We start from the raw sequence: 11,470 nt of genomic DNA, 5'->3' as shown, positions 1-11,470 counted from the left end.
GATATCAGATTCTGTAGATACCCCACTTTCTATGGTGCTGGACACCCACTCTCTTTTGGTCTTTTCTGCAAAATTCATCCATTTCATACTTGTTTCGATTTAAGATTTTGGATTTTAGTTTTAAGACACAACCAATATCTAGTAGCCAAAAAAACTACCTCATCATAATATCACCAACTGACCTTTGTCCCAATGCTATCATTTCAGTCTTTCAAATCTGTTGTACCTTCCTCTATTATTTCTTTTTTCTTTAAACAATAAATTAAATGCATAGTACACTTCCACTTTGCATTATTTGTTACACACGGACTCGACTAGACTATACTAAACTCAACAAATGTTTTATGCTACATTTTCGATTACAAAAGTTCAATTCAATTACAACATGTTATATCATCATGCCCGATCTGATCCAATGCACACAGTTCAACATATCTCTTACCTAACTTCATAAAGATTTTAGTTGACTTGGAAATTAGTGTTAGGAGATAAATGGTATCAAAGCGTGGTGTCCAATCATCAACTAAAACCTAAAGTGATGTGATATTCCACTTACTCTACACATATAGAATAAGACCTCACAAAGTTACAAGCATTTACAGTATAAATTTCAAGAATCCACTAAATAGTGATAACATAATATACGAGATATAGATGTCATCAAAAGAAGAATACACAAGTAAAAGAAAATAAAAAAAAAAATCTATTCCAATTGTTCTTAATTCTTATTGTACGTACCTATAACAAACACATACCACCAACCAACACAAAGAACAAGATAAACGACATATTATCAATAAACACCAAGAAAAATAATAATAATAATAATAATACCACTTTTACTGCAAAACTTTCCAAGAAACTCACCTTCATGTCACATGTGACATGGTTATTGAGTTCTCCCCTGTTGTTGCTTTGTACTGTTCTCTGTAGGAAGATAAGAACCAGATTCTCCACCAGTCATGGTCTGATATTGGGCAGTTGATTGAGGCGGCATAGGCTGAGCTGCATAGTATATATGCTGTCCCTGTGCAGGGTCACCATATTCATATCCATAATTACCACCACCACCAGAGGCGGAGGAAGCTACAGATTGTGGCGGCGGGTGGTGGAGCTGTGAATAGCCGACATACTGAGGCTGGTGTTGGCTTGAAGGAACTTGGACAAATTGGGAATTCCCAGAATTTGTGGTTCCATAAACTCCGGCGGGTAATTCACTCTTGGCGGCAGTTTGAGGAGCTCTGGCGGTGGCATAAGCCGGAGATGGTGCTTGTGGGGCGGCAGTTGCAGGCAGTGCTTCGGCGTAGCTAGTGGGTTGTTGCTGTAATTGGAGGTTGTATCCATGGGGAGGTTGCCTTGTGGCAGGCATGTAATACACAAAGTTTTGTTGATCTAGGGCTGGGTGCTGAGGGTGGTGTTGGTTTTGAGATGGGTACATTTGGTAGTAAGATGCCATGGGAACTGCACCGGATGGGTGGTGGTGGATGTATTGTGGTGGTGGAACGGCTGTGTGGATGAATTGTGGTTGTTGTTGCTGTTGTTGGTGGTGGAGTTGTGGATGCTGTGGATCAACTTGGTTGTTTGACATTGACATTATATAAGCAGACTCTGGAATTTGTTGTTGTTGCATTTGAATTCTAGTGTTTTGATCTGAGAGGTTATTTGGATCAGATCGATTGTTGTTAGAAGTTTGGATTTGTACCAATGGATCCTGATACATCATAGGAGGTTTTTGTCTTCCATCACTGCAGTTCATACATATGAAAAACTTAAAATTCGTAGCAAAATCCGAGATCAATTTCACTTGGGAATTTCCACAAACAGTTGGCATGCACTGGCTATGCATTGGAAACAAATAAGAACAAATAGGGAAGGGGATTGAAAAATACCTTGAAACAGAATCCGAAGAGGCCAAATCGAAGCCCATAGACTGCTTTTGCTGCTGGTATTGCTGTTGCTGTTGCTTTTGATAAGCAATTTGAGAACCCTGATCGGATCTCTCATCCTCGGATAAAACTCGGTTTGGGTAATCTACCGGCATCGCCGCCGTAGAACTCAACGGCACACCCGTCACAACCGTAGAAGCAGGCGCAGCCACGTAAACCCCATCGTCTGTATGCTTGTGGAGTTGTTGCTGTACACTCATCTGAGAAAACTGCTCCTCAATTCCTCCAACCTTTAAACTATCATCCACATGTACTCTAATCGGAGGTAAGCTAGCCAACGACGGAGATGACGAAGCAGACCCAAACGATGACGTCCTCTCCAAGTCGGGCACCGAATGAACATCCTGTGCAGAAGTATTACCTTTGGGATTTTTGCCGATTATACCCTTCTGATCAGCATCCTTTTTCTCCGGAACCGGAACATCGTCTTCCAAACCTAGTAAACAATTCACCGATGAAGTATCGGAAAATCCCGACGTCGTACCGTTTAGGGCGTTAAGAAACCAATCTTCCGATTTAGTACTGTTTTCTAGAAGCGATCCGATCGAGGAAGCAGATTCTGGTTTCGTCGGAAACAAGAATAAACGGAGCCGTGACGATTTGCTGACATCTGACGATTGATTCAGCCTTTCGTATTCGTCGATCATGTTCTCGAGGTCTTCGTCGGTGGTAACGGAGATCAATGAATCGAGATCTTCCGACGGGAGTTGATACTTAAGTGTAAACGAGGCCGTTGTAGATACTAACGACGACGAAGATGAAGATCGGAGGAGGGTTTTGGAGAGGCGTTGAGTGAGGTCTGATAGAGTCGTATGGCGGTCAACGACGACGATTCGAGTATCCCCGCCGATGTAGCAGAGAGACTTGTCATGGGGACGAGGGACTATGTGGCCGCCGTAGCTGCACATGAGCCGGAGCTTAGTCAAACCCGCTTGCGGCGCAACTGTCATACTGCCATTGTTAGACGGGTGTACTGAGTTGTCTTCGCCCCAGGAATCGGTGTTGCGGGAACGAGGGGAAGAATCTAGAGACTCGGGATAGGTGGCGGAAGGGGCGGTGGTTGTGGCGGAGAGAGACGGTAGCGGTGGCGTAGGTGTTTGCTCCATTGCTTTACAAATTCTCAATTTGGGGGAGAATGGGCTGTCTAGGAGCTGTGTGCTCTTATTCTTCTCAAAAGAAGGTCAAAGTTTACTTTTTTGCGCTGTCAATTATCTAGCGATCTTTCCTTATAAAAATCAATCGATATTTATTTAAGTAATTATATTATGAGAAAATGACAAAAATAGCCAATTATACTAATTGCATTACAAAAATAGCCAAAAAAAATCGGGATTACAAAAATAGCCACCCATTTCGCAGGTGAGAAGGCCCCATCTGCGAAATGGGCATCTCATCTGCGAATGTACAAGTGCCTGAAGCACAGCTGTGCTTCAGGCACTTGTACATTCGCAGATGAGATGCCCATTTCGCAGATAGGGCCTTCTCACCTGCGAAATGGGTGTTTTTAGGTATAAAAACGTTTTTTTTTTTTTTCATTTTCACCATTCTCTACACAAAAACTCTCTCTAACTCTCTCTAACTTTGGGCTTTTCTCGGAATTTTGGCTAGTTTTTGAAGAAAATGGAGGATTATGTCAACAATCCCGCAAATATGGTTAGATTTTAACTCTTTTAATGTTTAAAGTTATTTTATTTTTATCAATTGTTGTATTATTTAGTGTTAAAAAAGGGTAATTTTGTTGTGTTTGATAGTTTTAGTATATTTTTAGTATACTTGAAGTTTAAATGCAAGTAGAGACAAGTAGAGACTGCGTGGATAATGTTTACAATTTGTTATTTTTATAGTTTTTTTAGTTGTTGTATAACCTGAAATCTTGTAAATTTTTATCCTATAATTGTTTATATAAACTGTATATATATTTGTCGTATAACATTTATAAGTTGAAAATTTGTCGTATATATATTGTTAGAAATTGTTTTTATTTGTCGTATAAGTTGAAAAATTTGTATAAAATAGTCGTATAACTTGCAAAATTGTTAGTTTGGTTGTCGTTTTATTTTTAAATTTTTTTGTTTATATGGTTATGGTTATATAATGTTAGTTTTAATTAGAAAGATAAAAATTGTTTATATATTTGTCGTTTAAGTTGAAAATTTGTTTAAGTTGAAAATATGTTTAAGTTGAAAATATTTATATAATTATGTATGATATTGTGATCTATCGTAAATATATTTGTTGTATAACTTGGAAAATTGTTTATATATGTGTATGTTATTGTTTTTTATCGGAAATATATATATTAGTAATTAAGAAAGTATTTGCAGTTCGTAATATATTTAAAAAAAAGTATATTTTTTAGTTATCTAATTTGTTTTTGTGTTTTTTTTTGCAGCATGATTTTAGTTTAATGAATACGAAAGCCTTTGCGAACCTAAAAGGCTCTGGCGGTAACATATGGGAAGTCTTTGAAGTTTTAGATGATGCCCGACGTGCTATTTTCAGAAATACCGTCTTTGGCTATTTTATTGATGTCCCTCGTTTACAAGGGGACGCTTTATTGTTTCATAAAATGTTCCTTCATCAGATCCGGCCGGACCCTGTTTTATCTCCAGATGGAATAAAACGTTTATATTTTCGAGTAGGCAATACCAAAATGGTTTATGGGCCGGAAGAGTTTTGTTTGATTACCGGCTTCAATTTTGGGGAGTATCCAAAAAACATTGGGAGAAAAGGGTCGGAAAAATTAATAAGCAGTAAAAAAAGATGTTTACTGCGTGAACGGCTATTTCCGGACCATACTAATAGTTCGGTGAAAATCGGCGACCTGAAAAGTTTAATTTTAAATCAAACATTCCTAGCACTTGACGACCTTGATGCAGTTAGAGTATGTTTGATATACATTTTGTGTGAAGGTTTTTTGGGCAAAGAAGTTAACGATCGGGTGCCACAAGATTGGTTTTATTTGGCTGAGAATTTGGATCTCTGGAATAGGTATATTTTCTTTACGTTAAAAGTTCTATTTTATTAAAGTTATAATTTATATAATAATCAATTTTGTTTTTTTTTTGTTTTGTTAGCTTCGCTTGGGGTAGCTATCTATGGGATTTTACTTATGTTGACCTTGAGGATACGTGGAATAAGATACATCATTATTTATCACTTCCTGAGCGTGGTCAAACTTTAAAGTATTCCGTCTCAGGATTTACTGCTCCAATTAGGGTATAAAAATTTTATTTTATTTAAATTGTTTTATTGTTATATTTTTTATTTTAATTTTAACTTTTATTACTGTTATTGTACAAAATTGTAGATATGGATATATGAGATGATTCCGGCTGTTCGTGCATGTGGATTTGCATTGAGAAAAAATAAAGACTTGCCTCGGATGAAAAGATGGAGCGGAACAAAAAAATTGAAATGGGTTGACGTGAACAAGATTTGGTCAAAGATGCAGGTTTAAAAATAATTCGTTTATTATTAATAAAGTTGATTATTATAGTTTTATATGCATTTTTAATATGTTTAATTTTTTAGGAGGGGCTACCACCAAGACAAAACATGTTACCGGGTGATGGTGAGATGACATCTTTTTATTATATGTCATTTCAAGAGTATGTATATGGTGAAGGGAAAGCAGTTCCATCCCCAGTACGGGACCATTTTAGGAGACAAGACGAATCTTCGTCTAGTATGTCGTCCAGTGGTCGCTCTCATGGTAGAGGTCGGGGCAGTGGGAAACACAAGCTAGACGAGTTGTTGAAACGGGTACATGCACTGGAGCAGCATGTGTTTATGAATCAACAAAAACCTACAGAGGTTTTTGTTGAAGAAGTGAATAATGACCAATTTTGGAACGACATTTTTTTTGAGGACCCGACAGTGTCACAAAGAAATTATGATGAACAGGTTAGTTACACGCTACATTATTTATTAAATTTTATTAACATATATGAATACCTGTGTTCATATTTTATATTTGAAAATATAGGTTGTGCAAGATGAAGAGATGAATAAAAACAATACAACTCAAAATGTTTTTGGTGATACTCAAGACGACAAGGTTGTTATAGATGTTACCTTTACGATTTTAATAATTACTTTTTAATAAAGTGTCTTTCGTTATTAAGTAAAAAGTTATATTTTTAACGTAGGTGTTGGAGGAGAGTAATCAGTATGCGGGGAACAAATTTGATGATGATGTGTTTGATGTAAACGATTATAGTGAAGTTAAAGAGGTTATTATAGTTACATTAATATTATATTAATATTTTGTTTATTTAGATATTATTGCTTATTAAATTATGTGTATTTCGTACATCTGAGTCCATTCAGAGAATGGTTGAATACAAGTTCACTAATTATGTGTATCGAGTTGCATATGGATCTGAGTTGGTGAATGGTATACCATCATATGAGCATTGGGAAATACCAAATGAAACGGTGGTCCTGTTACCTCCCTCAATGCAGTAGTTATTCATGTAGCACATTTATGTTTTATGTAGTATTATGTATTAGTTTTTTATGTACTCTGTTTTTATTTTACTGTTGTGTTACGTATTAGTTATCCATGTACCCAGTTTATTTTTTATGTCGTATTATGTGTTAGTTATTTATGTACCCCGATTTTATTTTATTGCTTTCTAAATATTGGCTATTGAGGGAACAACATACATTAAAAGAAATGGACGTTTATTAAATAGTAACGACTAGACACATACAACAACAAGCAACTTAAATAACGAAAAACAATTAACTTAACCAACATGCATATTAAAAATAAGGGACATTCTTTAAAACATTCCATGCATCTAAGTGGGTAAACTCGCTACCATCGTATTGAAAGCGGTATAGTTCCAAAGCCACCTGTCGTAGAATGTCTTCATCCGTATTTGCATGTTCGTTATCCAACTCGTTATAAATACGTTGAAATTGTTTCACCTTCATTTTCATATCCAGAAACTTCGCTTTGACATCTCTTCTTCTTCGATATTGAGTGCGGTTCATTAAATGGTGAAACAAATGACAGACACGAGACCAAAATGATCCGGCACGAACTTGTGGGGGACCCGGTGGAAAATCCACCTCTACAGTTGTAATCCAAGCTTGAACCAAAGCGACCTCCTCTGCGTTCCTCCATATACGTGGTGAGTCCATAATTGCAAGGAGGGAAGTAATAGAATACAATTACAACGGATATTGAAATCTATTTATAACGACTCCTTACTTTCCTGGTGCAATGAGTTGTCAACTCAAACAGCAATGTATTGTGTTGTCATTCAACCGGGGATGAATTGTCAACTCGAACAGTGATCTGTTGTGTTATAAGTATAGTACACTGCATTCGTCAGTTAATTTTGACTATGAATTGCAGACATATTAGAAGTTTGGACTGCGATTTTGTGTAGAAACTACTATAAATTGACCCTAAGTTACATGCAAAACGTTATTAAATTAACCAATATAGTTGTTCAAATATTGTTTTTTAGATTCTACCCTCTTTGTTTCAATCCAAATGACTTCTATATCATGGAGCAATGAAGAGTTCTTGGTTCTTACACATGCTTACATTCATGTGTACGAGACAAGCAAGTTGAATGATCCAATGTTTTGGAGCCGTCTAACAAATATTTTCAATGCTGCAAACCGAATGGCTACAAGAAACGATCGTGACGAACTAGACATCTTAGCAAGATGGTATGAAATGAAAACCGAAGTTCTATTATTCAACGATCTTTATACCAAAATTGACGACGCCCGTCTAAATGCTACTGAGGATGTCATCTTGGAAGCTGCTAAGGAGGAATACAAGTCATTAAGTAACGGGTTGGAATTCCAGTTTGAAGCCCCTTGGAATATTTTGAAATATATCTCGTTTGTTTAAAATCTATTTTAGTTTATTATTTCAGTACTACGTTATTTTCATGTACTAGGTTATTTTCATGTATTTCTTATGTATTTCGTATGTATTTCGTTTGTTTAAAATCTATTTTAGTTTATTATGTGAGTACTAGGTTATTTTCATGTATTTCGTATGTAATTCGTATGTGTTTCATATGTTTAATATATATTTTAGTTTAGTATGTGAGAAACTCGTATGATTAACTTGGGTTAATAAATGGCCATTGCATTAGTTATCAAAATATATTAGAATACATTAGTAACAAGATTCCATGAACCATTAAAACATCACAACAATTACATGAAAAAAACAACATAATACGATCAAGGCATTAACGTAAAACACAAGTCCATGGCTTATTCTTAACACAAATTAGAGCGGTCTACTTGAAATACTGTTTATCTCTAACAACCTTCCAAACTTCCTCATATTCGAAGTCTCTGCCTTCATGCTCAAAGATGTAAAACTCTGTAACAACTTCCAAGAACTCTTCTTCGTCACGACAACGAACATTGTTACGTTTCGCATAACTACATGCTCGATTGAACCATGTCACTTCCTCCTTTACATCCGTCCACTTAGTAACAACATCTGATTTTTCTCTTTTTTGCCCTTCTCCCATCTCATGGTTAAACAAAGATGTGATGCGACTCCATTCATCACCAATTAGGCAATGCGGGGGAGCAAGTAACGGTTCACCATCCTTAACACTTAGCCAGCACCGTGTTAGAACTAACACCTCGTTTGTCGTCCATGGCCTTTCAGAATTGGAACCAGGTACTTCATTCGCACCTATTGCTGCATTCGACGACATTTCTAATAATGGGAATTCGTTTCGTTTAGGTGATTTGGGTGTTTGGTTTATAGATCTTAAACATCTATTTATATAAATAAATAGACTACGAAATAATACTTTGACTACGAAATGGTTATATTTGGACTACGAATTTCAGCTTTATGCAGTGTTTTGTCATGTCAAACTGTCATTTATCTCTTGTCACTAAAGGGACCCACTGGGATGTGCAGGTTACTACAGTGACTTGTCATTACTGTCTAGTCATTTCAAAGTTGGACTTCTCATTACTGTCTAGTATGTATAAATACCACTTATTGCTCCAGTTTAATACAACATCGATTTTATTATGAGTTCCTCACACAAATTCGAAATTTGCTCATGCAACGAAGTAGATTGTTACTACTGTGATTCGGTAGACCCTTTTTTTACACCCTCTTCAGCCGGGTCATATATGTCACATGAAAATTTTGAAGAATTAAAGAAGGCTGAAGCACAACAAGAAGAGGACAAAGAGTCATCCCGACTTCTCACTCAACTTGCTAATGATATAGGTTCGGAATGCAAACAAGCTGAAGAATGGATTGACCTCAATAAAAACAAAATCAAAGAGCATAAAGATTGGATAAAAAAGAGTAAGAAGGCAATCAAAACGACTGAAAAACGGCTTGCTGAGAAGGATGAGCAGTTGATACACATTATGGTAAAAAAGGATCGTTTCGAAGACAAAATGAGAATTAGGGATGACTATATAACAATGGAGAAAGAGAAGTACCCGTTGCAGTTCCCTGAGTTTAAAAATTAGTTATAAAGTTGTTGTAATATTATCATGAAACAGATTAGGTTGCCAAATGATCGTTTGTTGTTTTTTTTAAATAACATGTTGTAACTGTTAAAATAAATCTGCAAACTATATTTTATGATATAAAGGCTTCATTCATTGTTATAATCAACAAACTTAACTAAAATATGAAAGCATAGCAATGTCTTGTAAGAGTTAATAAAAATATTACAATACATAATAAGCTAACAACTCGTCATTACTCTTAATTTCAAGGTTGTTTTATATCAAAATCAGCGTTATGGGTTTGTGAGCAACCCGCTGAACCACCAATATTATATGCCATTTCTGCAGGAGAAATTATGTGACCTGCTCTGCTACCAGACGCCCTTCCAGTACAATTATTTCTCGTGTGTCCTAGGTGACCACATGTAGAACACTCTTTTATAATTGGACCCTCGCCTTGGGATGGAATGCGGTCTGTGTTTCTTGGCCTGCCTGGCTGACGTTTATCCATTATAGGTGGCTTAACAATCATCAAATCATCGGGGATCTCCCATTCGGATGGCTTCGGCAGAGGGTTTATTGATTCCTCATATGTTTTCCTCAGTGTTTCGGTAAAGTAAGCATTTAATGCAAACCTCGAGCAGTCTTGGTAATTGTTCACTGTTAAACATCTTATGACATGACCACAAGGTATCCCATCAAGTTGCCAATGCCTACATGTACATGTCATATGTTGAAAATCAACAATCACATTTTGTGCCCCCTTTTTGACCTCGCATTTCGTATTTGAGATCATGCGAACATCCCATTTGGTAAAATTTTTCTTGTTTTCTTTTACAACTTCATCCGCCCAAGGGGTAAGTGTTGTTGTTGCTTCCGCTAAAAAAACAGCCAAAATGAAGAAGTTAAAATCAATAACATCGAAACTAATAAAACATTAATATTACAAATTTACGTAATACCTGCAAAGTTACGTCTTTGAAACCACCATTGTTGCATTGTAGCACGAAAAAAATCAATCAACATAAGTATTGGCACCTTACGTGCGTGTCTAGATAATGCATTTATAGACTCCGCACTATTGGACGACATAAGATTGTACCGGTTCCCTTTAAAATGTGCCCTTGACCAGGTTTCTGGATTTATACTTTTTAAGTACTCCCATACTGGTTCTTTTGTCTTTTTCATAACATCCATGGCAGCATCAAAAGCATCAACTGTGTACGCCCTACATGCCTCCCAAAAAATTCCTTTAACCGTCTTACTCTTGCCGAATCTAGATACTATGTTGAAATACAAATGGACACCACATATTCCATGATGAGCGTGAGGAAAAATGTTGGCAACGGATGTTGCTATAGATGGAGACCTATCAGATATAATTGTAAGCTCCTGCATATTTCCTATGCAATCACGTAGTTTTTGAAAAAACCATGTCCAAGAATCAGTACACTCATTTTTGCATATACCATATGCAACCGGTAATATTTGATTTTGTCCGTCCTTAGTAACTGCAAGTAGCATGGTACCTTTGAACTCGCCCTTTAGGTGAGCTCCATCTACTACTAGGGTCGGCTTACAAAAATTGACAAAAGCTCGTACCTACAATACATTGTATATCTATTCAAATACACCAAAATAAATATTAAAAAAAAATTAGAACATGATAATACTAACCGAGCAACCGAGTGCGACGTACAAAAACTCAAACCGATCATCAGCATCTGTTTTAATATGTGTGACAGTACCCGGATTATGTTTGGCCAAGTTGTGACAATGCGCCGGAAGTTTGGTAAAAGAATCCTCTTTCGTACCCCTTAACGACAACAATGCATATTGTTTCGCACGCCATGCCTGATGGTATGAGATATTGATATTCAATTGAGCATTCATATCATTAACAATTTCTTTTCCCCGATAAACTCTACTATAGTCTTCAGCCAAAACATCAGCAACATATTCACCCAAAACATATTTGTTTGCTTGTCGATGATTAGGTTGCAACAATGTTGAAGAACATGTGTGTACATCAACAAATTTATTCA

The 11,470-nt window shown here is 36.4% G+C and overlaps 3 protein-coding genes across 3 annotated transcripts; 1 reads left to right on the top strand and 2 right to left on the bottom strand.

Moving 5' to 3' along the window:
• Positions 1 to 586: 586 nt before the first annotated feature.
• LOC111907570 (uncharacterized) lies at positions 587 to 3,131 on the bottom strand. Its single transcript, XM_023903370.3, has 2 exons — positions 1,890 to 3,131; positions 587 to 1,745 (listed from the first exon to the last, which is right to left on the bottom strand). The coding sequence occupies exons 1-2, from the start codon at positions 3,050 to 3,052 to the stop codon at positions 890 to 892; spliced, it is 2,019 nt and encodes a 672-aa protein (XP_023759138.1). The 5' UTR covers positions 3,053 to 3,131; the 3' UTR covers positions 587 to 889.
• Positions 3,132 to 3,471: 340 nt separating this feature from the next.
• On the top strand, positions 3,472 to 6,563 carry LOC128132625 (uncharacterized). Its single transcript, XM_052769318.1, has 8 exons — positions 3,472 to 3,599; positions 4,339 to 4,937; positions 5,024 to 5,165; positions 5,257 to 5,400; positions 5,481 to 5,852; positions 5,935 to 6,006; positions 6,098 to 6,181; positions 6,279 to 6,563. Exons 1-8 carry the CDS (start codon positions 3,567 to 3,569, stop codon positions 6,414 to 6,416), a joined length of 1,584 nt encoding a protein of 527 aa, XP_052625278.1. The 5' UTR covers positions 3,472 to 3,566; the 3' UTR covers positions 6,417 to 6,563.
• A 3,021-nt stretch (positions 6,564 to 9,584) lies between these two features.
• On the bottom strand, positions 9,585 to 10,637 carry LOC128133029 (uncharacterized). The gene is made up of 2 exons (XM_052770036.1): positions 10,388 to 10,637; positions 9,585 to 10,304 (listed from the first exon to the last, which is right to left on the bottom strand). The coding sequence occupies exons 1-2, from the start codon at positions 10,620 to 10,622 to the stop codon at positions 9,691 to 9,693; spliced, it is 849 nt and encodes a 282-aa protein (XP_052625996.1). The 5' UTR covers positions 10,623 to 10,637; the 3' UTR covers positions 9,585 to 9,690.
• Positions 10,638 to 11,470: the final 833 nt, after the last annotated feature.

Source organism: Lactuca sativa, chromosome 3, assembly GCF_002870075.4.
Source record: "Lactuca sativa cultivar Salinas chromosome 3, Lsat_Salinas_v11, whole genome shotgun sequence".
Lineage (NCBI taxonomy): Eukaryota > Viridiplantae > Streptophyta > Magnoliopsida > Asterales > Asteraceae > Lactuca > Lactuca sativa.
Note: the sequence above shows the minus strand (reverse complement) of the source record. Positions and strands in the feature narration are given on the sequence as shown.